This window comes from Leuresthes tenuis, unplaced genomic scaffold (assembly GCF_036924035.1).
Source record: "Leuresthes tenuis unplaced genomic scaffold, fLeuTen1.0.hap1 SCAF_22, whole genome shotgun sequence".
Classification (NCBI taxonomy): Eukaryota; Metazoa; Chordata; class Actinopteri; order Atheriniformes; family Atherinopsidae; genus Leuresthes; species Leuresthes tenuis.
The window spans coordinates 18,737,704-18,754,657 of record NW_027325376.1 but is presented as its reverse complement, the minus strand read 5'-3'; the positions used below and the strand labels follow the sequence as shown (position 1 = coordinate 18,754,657).

At 40.8% G+C, this 16,954-nt stretch overlaps 1 protein-coding gene across 7 annotated transcripts in view; it reads left to right on the top strand.

Annotated features, from left to right (window-relative positions):
- The window catches only part of nrxn2b (neurexin 2b), a 634,570-nt gene that overhangs the window by 429,588 nt on the left and 188,028 nt on the right, over positions 1 to 16,954 (top strand). For 2 of the 7 annotated variants that reach the window (XM_072375809.1, XM_072375808.1), the window contains exon 1: positions 7,398 to 9,205. The exons of the other annotated variants lie outside the window; for them this stretch is intronic. In XM_072375809.1, coding sequence (XP_072231910.1) covers positions 8,872 to 9,205 — 334 coding nt within the window. In that variant the 5' untranslated portion in view covers positions 7,398 to 8,871. Of the gene's footprint in view, positions 1 to 7,397; positions 9,206 to 16,954 lie in introns of those variants that run through there. 7 annotated transcript variants of the gene reach the window in all.

Here is a 16,954-nt window from a genome sequence, read left to right as displayed (position 1 = left end):
TGTATATTTATGTTGTGTCAAAGCACAATAGTTAGCTAGCTACTTGTCAGATGCTTAGCGAGATGACATTATATAGTTCGATGCCCCTTGATATTTGTCATCCTAAATACAAGTTCCACTAATGAGTCATTATTCAAAATTCAAAACTCAATTCAAAAAGTTTTTTAAACAGTTGTTTCCTAAAATGCATTTTGTGTTGCAGTACAGATCTTTGAGTTTCCTTCAGCCAGGTTCTGAGGTTGAAAGCAAAAAACATATTTTTCCCTCGCTCCCGATAATTAAAGAATAATGTGCTATCATTGTTTTTTGCATCAAGTCATTCTGTCCTGAATCTCATGTGGAAATCTTAGCTTTACAAATGTTTACGCCCTGATATGCCTGCTGGCTTTTGCTGTTCAACATCAGAGTCAATAGCGACATTGCAATTAATTTGGGGTACTATCAACAATATGCACAATTTCAGTACAAGCCATGTATCTGGGATGTTTTTGTGGGATAAGACAGCGAGAATTGTCTTCACTGTCTGTTTCATGCACATTTCTCTGTGTTTTTGTGTGTTAATCTCAGTGGTAACAGTCAGGACTCAGCACTCTCTGTCTGCAGATTAAATTGATAGGCACTTTCATTTATCCAACACTGACAGCAACTGAGCATCCAAAACACCTTGAGTCTTAAATAAGCTACACTGTCTTTCTGTTTGAGTCTAATTTTTCACCCTCTTTCACATACATACACAACTCATGTTAACTGTATTTCCTCTTCACATATACTTTGGATAAATTAGATGTGATTTGGCAGGCATTTTAAACTCTGGGGTGCCTCATGCCCCAGAGCTCTGCAATCTGGCTCCCCGGAAAGATGATGACTCTTTCTCTTCATTCTTTCACACTCTCCACTCCACTGTCCTAACTTACTATCTTGCACCATGCTCTGTTCCCCTCTTTCCCCCGTGCTATTGTTGAGCCTTTATTGTGTATAGAAATTGTATTTAAAATCCTTAAATCCTTGTCAGAATTTTTCCCTGTGTGCAAGAGATTACTGTGAGCCAGTATTATTCTGGAATGGCTTTTGCAGACACTCTCCCTCCCCACCAACCTTTCAGAGTGTACCCTGATTATTACCTTCACAATGGCCCATAGAAAGGAATCGTTTTCAGGTCACAGAAAACCTGCAAATCACCCAATGAAGTTACTGCAAAGCAAAGATTAAGCAAAATTTTCTAAAAATAAGAATGCATTGCTGCTACTACCAATGTTCATGAAGTTGTTGCAGTTCGGAGTTTTGTCAGAGTGAGAAAATTGCGCTGGCACCTCCTTTTGTTTCCCAGAATGCACCAGAAGCGACTCTTTTATATTTAGTTTTGGCTTGGTGAGAGCAATTCACTCTGGGGCTGGTTCTCCGTAGCTCCAGGTTAGGCCGCCCCACATAAACATCATGAATGAGGTGGAGATGAGCCCATCTGGCCCAGACAGCTGGGTCCACAGCTGGAGGGACAGACAGTGACAGCTGACTCACCGCACAGTGTTAAGCTGCAAAGATGGATGGACGGATGTCTGGAGGGGGACGAAGGAAACAGTGGAGAGAAGATGAGTGGATATGAGAGAGAGAGAGATGGAAAAGGTTTCCAGCATCTTTCTTAACTTGCATTTCTATGATGGTGGAAAAGGAAATTGAATTTGTTTTTGTTTGCAGAGAGATACTGAACTCAACAGGTGTTGTGGATGAATTTATGTAGATCCCCTTAACAGGTTAATGGTGTTGTTCTTGGTTTAATATATTTGGTTTAAGATACATTTACAACCTCTGCGTAACAATTTATGAACATTTGTTAACATAACAGACCTCTGAAAAGTATTGCATATAGAAACATGTGAGTGATTCACTCACGTGTCAAAAATCAAAACTCCATTAATCCCAAGCAGCTGACAGGACTATTACTGAACATGGTCAGACTCTGTACTAAATGTGGACAGCTAACTGATAGCAGACTTAGCAGAGCATAATTGGAGATGTAGCATTCACTAATGCCATAAAAATAGCTAAATTAAAACAACACTTCAAGAATGCTTACTCTTGAATTTGTAGGTAATGCCTTGACATAATTTTTTAAAAGTACAAATTACTAATTTATGACCACAAATTAAGTGAGAAGTGGAGCTAAATTACAAGCAAGTTTCACAAATTAAGAAGTGATAACCCTGGTCTGAGCACTAAGCAGTGCTTTGCAGGGATCCCATGATTGCTTTGTTAAAAAATGAACTTTTTGGAACATCGGCCTTTGTCTCTACCCCAGGGTGAACAAAGCCTCATACTGTATTCCCTGTGTGGCCAAGACAGTGAGTTATTTTGTGGAAAGGAAAAGCTGATTCAGCTGATGAGAAACCATTGCAGCACCCTAAGGGGCAAGCCATACCTGTTCTGTTTAAACATTCAACATCTCAACCTACTGATAAATATCACATCTTAGTAATTGCCAAACACCCAATTAACAAGGACAGGAAGAGCTACCACAAAATTGGCTGCTAGTGTCATTCAGCATATGACTGTAAATGAAATATCAGAGAAATTGGCTTCCATGGTGATGTGAGTGTGAAGGACGTGATTTATACATTTACTTCATCTCCTTGCTATCTCCCTCTAACTCTCCTTGGGGATATATCATTTTACATGATTAAGATGTGTGCAACCTGCTCATCCATCCAAGTGAAACAGGAGACACCCCCCTTAGCTAGTTATCTTTCCATTCTTCTACCTGGCAAAGAGTACTTTTTTTCCCCACAATGCATGTTTTAGATTAATCCATCCCCTCTAATTACCAAGAAAGCTCTCAATGCTTTTGTCTCGCGTGTCAATTTTCCTGCCTCTTCCTTTTTCGTCTCCCCATCTCCTTATCTGCTTTATTTTCTTGTATCGATACAAACACGTTAAATCCTTCTTTCATTATCCCTCCCAGTTCTTGTTATCTTGATATCATGCACCCCAGAGATGCATTTAACTAGATATTCCACATTTTCAAAGCTGGTGAAGCCACAATGTTATTAGTGGATTCTTTTGCCCATAGCTCCGCGCTCTAATGCATCTCTTTGCTCTATATAGATGTCTCAATATTTTTCTTTCATTCTCCATTGCTGTAATTTTTGTGGCTTACTTCGAAGGAGTTGTTGGGCAAATGTATACATCTGACTACCAACAGGGTAATTGATGGTGGGTTGGTGGAAAACCAATAGATTTTAATTTATGAAACCTCCCTGAGAGCAACATGTTAATGTAAGTAAATAAGCACGAATCACATTACAAGCCACAAACAGACTATAGGTCTGTGTTACTGTCTTTTCCCCAAGCAGTCTAGTACAATTGTCAGGTTGTAAACTCTTCAAAGACAGTGAGTCATTTGGGTCAAGTTAGAAATATTCCCACCACCCTGCCAGATGATTTCAGTAATTATTTGTTGATCAGAACCTAATTAGAAAATGTAATCCATGATGTGGCTTATTTGTATGCAATAACTTAAATTCAGTGGCTGGATAGCACACTGTTAAAATGTAGTCTCTAAATTGTGCTCTACTCCAGCGGCTTTTTGTGAGAAGTGTGACTCATGCTAGCTTGGAGACCATGAGCCTGTCAAAGAAGCTCTCAGAATCTCAAGCATTTTTCTAAGAAGATTACAACATGAAAGCAGCAGGATTCATCTGGAAAAAGCTGTAAAATTGACATTTCTCTGGAAAATAATTTCCCCAAATTGACACCCTGCACAATTGAGTATTATAAATAAAACAATGAATCGCACAGTGCAGCATGATGTGCAGTGGTCAGCACTGTTGATGCACAACAACTTGTTTTTTCTTTATGGAGTCTTCATGTACCTACTTACATGAGTAGTCTGGTTTCTTCCCCCAATCCAAAAAACTGCATGGCAGATTAACTAATGTTTCTAAATTGGGGTTAGGTATGTGTGTCTGTGTGTGTGTGTGAGAGAGAGAGAGAGAGCATGCCTGGTTGTCGGTTTCTTTGTAGAATCACCTTTCCAATGTTTACCTTGTCTTTTGCCCAATGTCTTCTGGGATCAGCTACAGCTCCTCAGCTTTCTATAGAATAAAGCGGATGTAGCTCCAGACGATTGAGAGACTTAGAGACAATACAGTAAGTAGGGCTTTAAAGCCAATACTATATTCATCTTGAGGACAGCGCAGATATATAAGAATTATGGTAATGTGTTTGTATGAGTCTCTTCCTGGCAGCAGCATTTTTAATGAGTAGGAAACATCTATCTAACAGTCTACCGGGGAGGACAGTAACAGTAGTAATAAAAAGATATGAATATGTTGAAGATTCTCAGTCATCCAGGTCATGGTAATCATAAGAGCTTGAATAAGGGCAACTGGACTTCTTGTATCTTGAAGACATTTCACCTCTCATCCAAAAGGCTTGTTCAGTTCTAAACTAGTTGGTGGGTAGTATCAACTCATGAGCAGAGTAGGTGGTTACAATCAAATGTGCCACTGAATCCCCAACCATTGTGCGTGTCATTTGAGTCATTATCACATATGAATTGTCTACTTGCCGAGTTTTGGCAGGGGCAAGTTTTGGTCACAGGATCCAAGGTGTGGGATGTTGTGAAACTGCCTGGGGAGGAGAGACAATGCTGCATTTTAAGTGCTGCTAATAACCTGACACTCCCCACCATCTAGTTTAGAACTGAAGAAGCATTTTGGATGAGAGGTACAACGTTTTCAAGATCCAAGAAGAAATCCAGTTGCCCTTATTGAAGCTCTTATGAAAATGCATGAATGCATTTGTTATCTTGCTTTTTATTTTAAATCAATACTTAGATGCAGCCACCAAAATGTAATCAACATCAATCATTACATCAAGATACCTGGCAGGAGTGTTAGTGTTTAGTTCTGGATTCAAGATTAGAACTTAAGTTCCATCTTTCCTTCTCTCTAAACAAAAAAAAATAATTCAGTCCTATCTGTATTAAGATAAAGCAAGGGTGTCTTACATCCAGTTGGTCACTATATCATGGGAAAAAAGAAACAGAATAAGAAGCTCGTAGATTTTTGCACATGATCAACATATGGAAGAATAAATAAGAGAGGCCTAACAAATTATCCTTGAGGGACTCCAAATGTCAGTTTGCTTCTGATGCTGACTGCATATCTGCTGCCTGAGTCAAGCCACCTATTACTAATTCTTTAAAGCCCTAAGCAGTTGTCTAGTCTTTTTAGAAGTAATTCATGGTCATCAGTATCAAAGACCTCTTAACAGCAGGACTGTTAGATTCCCTGAATTCAGGTGAAGGTTGTGCTTACAATCAGAGATGCCATTAGCAAATGATTTTGTTTGTCAAATAAAATGTTCAGAAAAGAATCCAGTTGGTGGTATCCAGAACTTCATTATGTAAGCAGTCAACACTGTGGTTAATTTTGAAAAAAGTTCCCCAGCAGTGCGTTTATGAAAGCAGCCACTGGGCCTCAGCATGGGCAAAAGCTACTGAATAGCACAAACAGGAGACTGGTGTTAAAAATTGATGACTTTCTTTTTGTGTTATGCTCTCAGAATCTGCACAAGCAAAGAGACTTGACATGCCTCTGTTTTCCTGACCTCATGCGATGGAAAAACTGCACGCCATTTCTTTACTCCTTTTTAGGGTGTCATTGCAGCTTGTACCCTTTATAATGTCTATATACAATAACAGCACATATACAACCCCTCTGAATTGTAATTTGCATCAATCATGAAAAGAGAAAAAGAAATCCTTTCACATGACACTTTTGTCATCTTTGCTTCTTGACATTGAGAGGTGTCTGAGGTCTAATTAATTAGCTGTATAATTGTACAAATGTTTCCTCAGGATTAGAGTGCAGAGGAGAGGCTTTGATCCCACATCTGTCAGTCAACTAAGCCCACTTCCTCCATCTATGACCTCACTTCCCCTGAGGGATTTAGGATTCGTAATTTTATTGGCAGAATATTTAGCATCTGAAGTGTGCGGCTTTTGTCCTCTGAGATGTAGGCGTTGCGTCATACAGTGGTTGCGCTGACATGACAGCTTTGCGTGTGTTGTGCAATTAGTATGCATGTGTGCATGCCTTGGACTGATTATTCACCTGTGTATATTGGTGTGCTGTGTGTTTCTTGTTTCTCCTGCGCCAGAGGGGAGTGCAGGAGCAGGTGTTGGCAGTCCTCTGTGTTTTTCATCATAATGAGTTCCCAGTCCACACACTGCCCTCTGAAGGAAACCTCTAAAAAAATCAGTGACAAGTCTCTCGAAGGAAAAAAAAAAAAAAGATGACTTGAAAGCTATTGATATGCTCTGGCATAAAGTTAGTGTAATAAATATTTGACACAGATTTGATTGTTTCTCCACACACACTCATTGGCCACTTAAAAAAAAAGTTCATAGCTTTTCTTTCTTCTTTCTCAAAAGCTTTTTTTTGGTACCTGTTATCCTCCCTCTGAGCTCAGCAGCTCAGTTTTAGTGCAAGATCAGGACACTTGTCCCGGTCACCCTGGGTGTCACATCTCTCTCATGCTGACAGCAGCAAGCACAGCATCTCTTGTCTCCCCCCGGGATTCACCCACCTGGCAGACACTTGCTTGAGTGTGTTGTCCTGTTGTGTGTATGAGTGGCTGAATAAATGAGTAATAGCCAAGTCTCTGTTCTCTCCATCAGTGCAGAATCCGTGCCCTGTCTTTTCTCGTTTCTGACATTTTTCTTGCTCCTCGTCTCCAGCACTGAACTCCTGTCCCAGTTGCGATCTCTATCAGCCCTGATTTATCTGATTCACTATCTCCCTCCATTACAGCTTTGCCTCTTTCTCACTACCTGTTTTTCTTTGACACTTTCTCCTGATGCAACCCACATTTCTTTCTGCATTCATTCTTTTTGTTATATTGAACCCCTTTGTTCCCACTCCCTCTTCTTACTATTATGTGTCTTGGACCCCCTTTGTTCATCATTTTAAGTACCTTGCCCTTTTTTGACTGCTTAAGTAGATGATGTGCAGGGAGAAAATAGAAAACCTGGCTTTGGATAATCTAATGTTTAGGCTTAGAGTAAAACATTAGAACATGACATTAGAAAGTGTTTCAGCTGATTTGTTTGGTGGGGTCTTCATCAGTTGCACTCGTGCTAGTTATTTAATCCAACATGTGGATTTACGTGTAATTTGACCTTGATTATGCTTCACATAATGGATTGTTGGCAGAGTATCTGTTGGCTTGAAAATTTGTAGCTTCCATGTACTGTATGCGTGTGTGCAATGTATATCCCAAGCAAGCATGTGTGCCTCCCATCCTTCCTGCATGTGTCCTCTCCTCCTTCACTTCTCTCCAGTCATTCCCCTCCCACTCTCTCTCTCTTTCTCTCTCTGCTTCGACCAGACACACACAAACACTCTCTGTCTCAGCTCTGCCCTATGTATCATAGTCACGGTCTTTGCATTCAAAGGATCTGAGTGTGCCCACCTTTCCCTTCTTTCTGGCTCAATTTCTGCTCGCCACTTTTGGTTTTTTGCTCTGCCCAGTACGGAGCTGTATGCAGTTTGGGGTTGGGGTGGGGGGGTCTGGCTGACTCGATCGGAGGAAAAGGAGACGGGAGAACTGTGCGGGCAGGAAGGATGTGCTCGTTGCTGCAGCTTCTGATTCAATTAGCATGAATTTCACAGCAAAGGCAGTAGCGGCAGCAGCGGCAGCAGCAGCAGCATCGTCAGACTGTCTCAGCCAGCAGCAGCAGCACTCTGTGTCGGAGCTCAGTTGAAAGGACCACAGGCTTTTTCTCATCTGCTTCTCACCCTGGACAGCAGTGTTTGAAAAAGGGAAAGAAACGGATTCTCAAAGGGTGAGGAGCAAACTCAAGTAGGACGGAGCTTGTTTACAAGTCTTAGGATGGGAAGATTTTTGCATTGAACTGAATTTCAGCCACTCTGATGCTTTGGTTATTGTTTAATCCTGTTAAGGTGTCTTCTTGGCGCCGCTCTGTGCTGCATGACCTATATTGATTTATTTTCTCAGAATAGAAGAGAAGGATTTCAGCACCGCAGTATTTGGAAACAGCCAACTGTTTGTCCTTCTCGACATTCCTATTTTTCTCCTAGTCTTTATTCTGTTTCTTAATCTCTTGTTTTCCTGCTCTCAGCTGCTCGCTGAACGGGTTCAGAGCTCCTTCAGGGATTCGAAGCCCCAAAACAGGATTTGGCTGCTCCTTCATCACAGCACCTTCGTCTCTGCTCATTTGTTTGCCTCTCCTTTTGCACTGTGGTTTTATTCAGATATATTTTTCCATTCCACAGCTCTCCGTTTAAGTTGTGTCGAAAAGGCTTAGAGGAGATGGCAAGAGTCTTTTTCTGTGGGATGGAGGCTTGGATTATGGGTGGAGAAATCCTCTGAAGATCTCCCCAAGGCAAAATAAACCTTGTCAAACAATTATCTAAAAGAGCAGTTCACAAAATATTTTTTCAAGGAGCTAAATGGAGTCTTCCATTTCCTAAAACAGTGCTGCTAAACTGTGATTATCAGTTTTAGGGTCCAAAGCAAGTTGTGTATTAAACAAACAAGGCTAAGCTTTATAGAAAAGGTTGATTGTTTTAGGACAAGAGTGGGAGTTTTTTTGATTTGGAGTGATCAAGAGGCTTTTGGATACCAACACTTGACAGCTGGAGATTTTTGAGGTCTTTCATTTCAGGAAGGATTTTTTTTTTCTTCAAAAATTTTTTTCATTTTTATTTGCAATCGTTTTGGGGATTTTCTTACAAGGATCTGTTTTTTTTTCTTTTTTGGCTAATATTTTTTCATCTATATCTTCTTTTCTTTTAAATTTTCCTCCCCGGGCTGGAAGGCTGGGGATCATGGGCCCTGGATTCATTTGAGATGTTCACTTCCTGTTTGTGTCGTATGAGGGGGAGGGGCCTTTCGTTACTTTCAGGCCCCGCCCCCATGGAGCAAGAGGTGGAAGTTGAGGTGGACGGAGGGTTGCTTTTGATGTCCAGGCCAGTTACAGCATCACCAGTGGTGTGGGCCAGTCCAGCCTTCCTGTTCAGGCTGGTGCTCTCTCTGGCACTGCTGGTATTCCCATGCCCGGCCGTGGCCGCCCGAGTCTCCTCCTCCCTCAGTACCACCCACCATGTCCACCACTTCCACAACAAGCATGGCACTGTGCCCATTGCCATCAACCGGATGCCCTTTCTTACACGTGGGGGCCATGGTAAGATCTTCTTTGCTTTTGTTTTTCTCCTAGTCTCTCCTGGAACTTTACGGCCAATGATCTTTATGAGCAACATGGATAAGCACATGTGTTATGTGGCAGTGCATGTCAGAGCAGTGACTTAAAGGTTTAGAGGGTGTTGATTCTCTTGAAGAGGTTGATTTATGGTGACAATGAGCTTTACTGTAAGTAGAATGAAATACTCAGGCGATTGTTTCATCCATCTATTGATCTTTGTCTTTTCTGGAAAGAAGAGAGAAGCCAGGCCTTGAAAACCGGTCCACTTGCCTCAGCTCCCTTTATGTCGGTGTCTTCATTCCTGTCTTTGAGTTAGTGGCTGATGTTTCTAGATGCTGTTTCCTCCTAGGCTTTTTGCAGCACATCCCCAGTAGAGCGGGCTCAGCTAATGGGCCTTCAAGTTTAGAGTCCATCTTGAGCTTACTGATGTGTGGAACTGTGACCAATTTAAATTCATGTAACCACTACCAGTAGTACGGTTGCTGAAGCATGATGGTAACCACTAGAAAAAATGGCTTTAACTGGTTCTGGAGATGGTAAGTCTCATATGCTGCGTGTTACGGTACACTGTATACTCAGGAAAATCCATTGATAATTGTCTGAGCACTCCTTATTTTGCCCTACTTTCCACAGCATACATCTTTGGCTCAGTGCTCTGTGGTGCATCAGTTGCTGCGCTTTTCTTAGCCTAAGCTGTCAGGGACAAGGCAGAGTTTCACACTGATGATTTCTTTGATCTTCCCTAACTCACGCTTTTTTTCAGAGCAATTTTTCTTCTTTCTTTTTTTTTATTGAATTTATTTCTCCTGCTTAATTACAACACTCTCCGCTTGTGTTGCTTTGAAAAGAGATGTTAATAGCATTTATTGATTCCTCATGTTCATGTCATCCACTTTGCATTTACTTACTGACTCTACAACAAGCTTTGGCCATTCCTTTGCTTTTGTCTTTTCCCTACTCTAATCTTGACTCCTCTCTCCTCTCTCTTGCCTGTGTTTACCTGTAATCTGTATTCATTTGTGTGGTGTCAGATAGGCAAAGGAGCCTCAAGAAGTCCTTTGCACCTGTTTGGCTTTGGCGAGCCTCTGTAGACTTGGTCAGTTGACAATCTTTCCCTCAGTACTGCTTTACATTTATGGCACGGCTACGTGAGCACATGTACTCACTGCAGACATTTGACTGAGCTCACAAATAAGGACTAACATGTCATGGGGTGATGACATGGAATGCTCTGTCTTGTCAGTGAGGACTTGATGAGGTAAAGTGATAAAGTAATAGTTGGGGTGTTTGTTTTAAGGTTTAGCATATTTTGCCTATGTTGTACCCATAAGAATCAAATAATTGATTAATTTGAAAGTGGTCTCAATATTTCCAATTGACTGACTATGATGAATATTTTTTTAAATGCTAAAACCAATTCCAGTTTACAGAATAAAGTAATAAAAAATGCCAAACTAAAAAAAATGTTTTTAGTACACAATATGTGTAAAAACTGGTGGGAGAAAAAAGACAAAATGAAAACCACAAACCAAAAATCCTAAAAAGTCTATGATGAACTGGTGACCTGTCCAGGATGCACCCTGTCTCTTCCATCAAAAATGGGCTGATTTACCAATTTTGTTATACATATGCTACGGTGGTGTGTTGGTTAGCACTGTCACCTCACAGCATTAAGATTTCTGGTTCATTTTGTCTGGGGCCTTTTTATGTCTTCCTAAAATCCAAATATCTACATGTGAGGTGTATTGATGATTCTACATTAACTGAATAAATTGATTTAAAATTGACGGTGTGGTATGACTGTGAGAATGCGTGTTTGTTTGTTTTGTTTTTCAGTCATTTTTGTCTCTATGTTGACCCTGTGATGGACTTGCAACCTGTCCAGGGTATACTACCCCACCTCATGACCCTTATATAAAGGATAAAGTTAGTAAAGTGTTTAAGGAAAATTAGTGAATGAGTTACCTTTTGTTAGAAGTACATTTCAGCTTAATCTAATAAAAAAATTTAAAAGAAAACATCAAATCAGGGGTGATGGATATTTACGGCATTTGATCATTAATACCACTGATATTATTTGTTATACCAAAATGTTGCCCCACTGGTCCAATGATGTTTTTACTTTAAATAAAGTTTCAAAATGTCTGTTCCTCATAGAAGAATGGTTTATAACAGCTTATAGTCAATTTATGCTTCTAAAATGGCAGCTTCTGCCAGCGTCTTCTCTTTATGTTCTCTTCATTCTAGCTTGGATAATTGGATTGCACCTCTCACATCTTGAGTTGCTAAGCTATTTAAATTGACATAATTAACATAAAAATGTTCTCCAGTTCTCTCTGTGGATTTATGATGGTCAGAAAATATTGGCCTGCAAGAGAAACGGTCTGTTTGCACTGCAAAAACCAAAGGCTACATTTCCATAGAAAACTTGATCAGCTAAGGATACTAAGCCAGCCTGTCAGTCTTCTCTGTGTTTTCTTTTCATGTCCTGAAGGTTTGACTGTCACGCATGATAAGTACATGATGTTAGATGGAGATTTTGACTGTTTGATCTGTTTTTTCTTTTTCTTTTTTCACTGACATTGTGCTGTAACAGTTAGTAATGACACCTACGCAGCAAGTACTGCTGCTTCTTGTTTGGTATGTGTTGTTTTATTTAGTAGCACATTTCCAACATTTTCATTATCTACTACAGACAGCACACGCAAATTAGAACACCACTCTTGTGTGGGAAGTCAAATACAGTTGCCATCATTAAACCTTCAATGCACCCTGGCAAATCAAATCCGTGTCTGAAATGCCAGCTCTCCACATATTATCAACCAAGTGGCACAGCTTATTACTAGCGCTAATACCCCACTTGGTGATAAGAGCCCACTCACTTCAGAACATTTTCAGTTTCAGTTCATTTCTCAACTATGTTGTAAGACTCAAGAGGAGTCTTTCGCACTGCATAGACTCACACATCACACACTTCAACCACCATGGTCAGATCTTGCGTCAGCGTCAAAAGCCTCCGAGAAGCACTCTGCCTGCCTGAGTGCAGTGTACCAAGCAAGTACCAAGCAAGTGCCAAGCTTGTAATGTCTACTATGAAAGTAGGCACCTATGATTCATTAAGCTGTCATTATGGCCCTGAACCAACTTCAGGGTTTTGGCATATCAGGTCTATGATATTCAAGGCTCAGGCCTTAACTGCAGCTCTCATCCCACAGTGTCATTATTATGCTGCTTCTGCCTGAATAAGCTCCTGGAGGGCCATGCTGTGCTCCCTTGGGATTCACACACCCACCTATCTATGAATACGCAGCACACCAGGCAGAATGATTGAAGTCATTGGCAACATGGATGTCACAGTGATTATATTTTCACATTGTATATTTTTCTACCTGATACACGAGTAGCACATCTGTAAAATGTAAAAGCTTGTGTCGGTGGAGCCATCTGGGATGTGTTCTCGTACACATCTCTTTAAATGTCTTCAAGGCAATCGGCAACCAGTTCAGTATTCAGACAAAGTCCGTCATCCACTGTGATGGATGAAGAGCTGCCTGGTTTAGAAAGCCCTCACTCGGCACCTGGGACTACAACCGATTGCAGCTGGTTTTAAGTAAAGCTGTTGATTACAGTTTGTTCAGATGCTGCAGTCTCACCCACATTTCTCTCATTAAAGCTAATTGGAAGGTCTTGACCACTGAACTGTGGCGTTTGACTGGGCTTGCTGCCTGGTGATAAGGGACATCTTATACATATGCAGCGAAACTTCACACTCTTAGATCCGCAGGAAGAATCCTGATGTTAGACATATATTTCAAATGCTCTGTGAAGCTGTATAGTATAAATGTGTTGTGTCTAAAGTACCTCTTGTGTTTAATGTGGGATACTTAGAGTATAAGCGGGAATACACTTGCACTACAGTTAGAGAGCGATTGCATGCAGTTGTTAACAGCCTACATTGTTCCAAATATAAACCAATAAGCCTTGCCCAAGGCTTGTGTATGTGTGTAATCGCTCTTTCACATCAGTGGTATGACTGAGGTTTTGTTGGTATATGTATCAGAGCTCCTATGTTTGCAACCATACAAACACAGATACGAGTTTGCACACTTTTCATGACCCTTTTAGAATGGAAAAGGAAATGTTTGCAAGGTAATTCGTACCTGGATGCTGCGATGCATAAGACTAAAGGGATTAAAAACGCATTTAAATTCAACCTGCCTTTGATGTTTTGGATATGGAGCTTCTAAGATAGCTTACTGATGGGGTGTTCACTTTGTCCTTGGCATTGAACACAGTATATCCATTTGGGGTTCCCAAGTGTGTGCATTGTGTGTGCACTTGCATATGTCTGTGTATTTGCATGTGCCCTCTACTGCGCGCAGCAGCATAAATATTCTTAAAAAAGAAGACGAGCCCAAGGATGAAATGTCTCCCTCAGTGGCTCAGGGCTAAATTTCAAGAATAATCAGAATCTCTCGGCCTGCCCATCATAATTGGTCCCAAAGAAAATACATGTGATACTCAAGCTTAGCTGTGTTTGTGAAAACATAAAGAAACCGTGGCTAGAAAACATCTGTCATATTTGAATTATGGAAAACAGCAGGAAAAATGACAAATGAACACTACAAACAAAAAATACAGTCTATGATACTCTGGTGACCTGTCAAAGGTGTACCCTGCTTCTTATCCATCAAAAATGGATGGAAACCAAAAATACAGGAAATGGAAAGTCACTACATGGATGAATTGTGGAAAAATAAAATGTTGTGTCCAGCACAATCTTCATACTCATTAACGGGTATTTTAGATTATATAAAAAGTCTTCCTTGATATTGTAATATAAGCTGAAGCTACAGCTTTTATATTTTACTGTGCTGATGGTAATTGCCACTCCACATTTCACATCACATTTGCTAATTGTGATAGCCCACCTCGTAGTGTGCTTGAAATCATTTTAGAGATATTGTACATGAACACATTTTGACTCCTTTTTATCAACTTAATTCCCCATTATCATCTTAAGCATCGATTTCTTTACCATTATAACTTGAATGTATAATTACTAGCCCTATCAATTCCAAGATCAGTATTAAAGTGAAAGCTCTTTTTTCTTTGCACCGTCCTTCACTTCAAGTCTACATACATTCCCTTAATATTCGACATCTTGTTATTGTTAAAGATGTCATAACTCTGTTAGTGTGTCGTCTTTCCTTTTGAAGCCATGAATTCTATGGGCCACGGTCCGCTTCCTTTAAGAGAACAGTCCCTGTTTGTTGTCCTCTGTGTGTTGTTGTTTGTTAGGCTTGACTGCACATGCATACTGATGAGGTCAGCTGCTGCCCACACCCATCCATCTACCCGATCCTGAACAAGCAGGGTCACTAGCCCTGTGGGTCCAGAGATTCAAGCCACATTTTTGGCTGAAAACCTCCCATTGCGTGACCCTCTTAACTTCAGCCCTGTCCTTGTCTTTCACCAAAGGCCTATATCACTGGTTTACTGTGCTAATGACAAGCTGGTATGTTTGATAATCACTGCTTTATCTCCAGACTGCAGAGGGAGGTCAGGTGCAGTGTGTGTGGGTGTGTTGAGGGGGAGAGTCGTTGAGAACTCTCCTTTGAGAGTCAAGTCACAACCCTTCTCTTTCAGAGAATGCCATTAGTATTCATGATTCTTCCTCCACATGAAGTCCAAGGTGCACAGCCACATGCACGGAAACACGCATCGTGATGAGCAACAGAAAAGGACGCCTCAGGTGTTCTGGACAGTTAAGATAAGCTTGTTGGTTCGACATTTTATGTCCTGCAACCACACACCCACTCACACACCCCCTTTCTTTTACACCTGTGCATTTATGCTACCGTGAAAGAGAACATGTAAAAGCCAAGAGCCGGGCTACACCCCTCTGACAAGCTGCCCAGTCCAAAAATGGAGTGATTGTATCATCAGCTTCAGTTGGTTCAGAATTTCGGATGTTGAGTCAACCATGGGACGTAGTCAAACTTTTTTTTTTTTTGTCTTGTGCTTGATACTTCAGGCTAATGCACTGTAGATATTTACATATTGCAATGCAGAGTGAGAGCAGCTACAGTAGGATATTCAGCATAACTCTTTATTTCTACTTTAAAACAATTTTAAAAAACGCTCAGATCAGATTCTGACAATCCACCATGCATACGCATCTAAAAAGTAGCTATTCATTTCAGGGATTTTGCCAAGTCGGTGACTATTCTCAGTGGGAGGCTATTATGCGAACATGCTTCTTTTAATTTCACTTTCAGAAACTTGTTTTCTTCTTAAACAAATGATTCAGATTTGATTAATGGTTGCTTCAATTCCACATCCTTCTATCAGTGTTAGATGAAGCGCACTAAAACACTGTTGTCAGGATGTAATAAAACTCAAAATAGTTGACATACATCAGCACACCAATCACCTCTGCAGTCTTCTGCATACAGCCCGTTAGCCAGGGAGAACATTTTCTCTGCCTGCCAGGGAAAATGATTTGGCCTGTCTCGCTGTTGCTTGTTGGAGCGGAGACACAAAATAAGGTGTCATATACCGCCGCAGGGACCAGATGAACGTAGTCTGTCCAACACAGCAATTCATAGCTTTTCTATTAAAACGAAGGACCAAGTGAGAAGAAAAGACAGATAACACTTTTCCATCTATGCTTGGTATCCTCCTCCTCGGGTTTGATTTATGCCTCTCCTAAGCTAGAAAAACCAAGCAGCAATTCTTGTGCCACACATAAATGGAAACTGCATTTGGGTTCTTTTTATTTGCAACTTACGTATTAGTCATACAGGGAGTTTTACAATAACGCTGAACGTGGCTGAAGCCTCACCTTGTATACTGTGTACTTAAAGTCTTAAATGCTGAAATCCCACTCTGTGGAAATCAAATAATATTCTCTTCACCCTCTGCCAAACCACACTGAGGCCATCATCAAAGGCAGAGGGTATAGTTACATTGCAGTTTCTCAAGGGTTTTAATAGTAATCCATTTTCTTTTTAAGATTTAACCCCCTGAAAATGTGACGCTGAGCTCACAGAAGGTGACGTGGGTACACTGTATGTGTGGTGAGGGTGTTCTCTCGTTCCCACCCACCTTCCCTGCCATGGTACATGAAAGCACTTGCAGGCACATCAGTGGGAGAGCGTCACGATATGGGTAACGCCTTGCCTTTGTAGATGGAAGAGACAAGGGGGGGGGCATATTTTCAGAAGGTGTGCTGATGTAAGCCTGCTTTAATTATTTAGCCATCAGATATTAAAGCAGCACAACTTGGGGGCCTGCACCAAGTATTTCAGTCTCCACCGGGGGTATCCACCATTAATAAACAAAGTGACTTTTATTATGCATGACTGATGCTTTGAAAAAACTGCCAGCTCTGCCACTCTCCCCAAACCCAAATGAGTTTTAGGATGCAGAGGAAAAAACTTTCATGAGCTCTGCAAGTATATAAATGTATCGTACCACCCACGCCTTATCCCTCAGCTAACATTTGCTGCCTCCCACCTCCCGTTTCCAGCAGCCTTTGAAAATGGTTTGTTTCCAAATAAAGTTCCCCAGGAACTTAATATTATTAAATGCTATACTAGAACAACTTTGTCATCACTTTTTGGTGCATGACTTGGTTCATTGGAGACTATTTGGCATAGAAGCAATACTATAAGAGATGATAAAGAATAAGCACAAAACTATGCCCCTTTGTCGAAAGTAAAACAA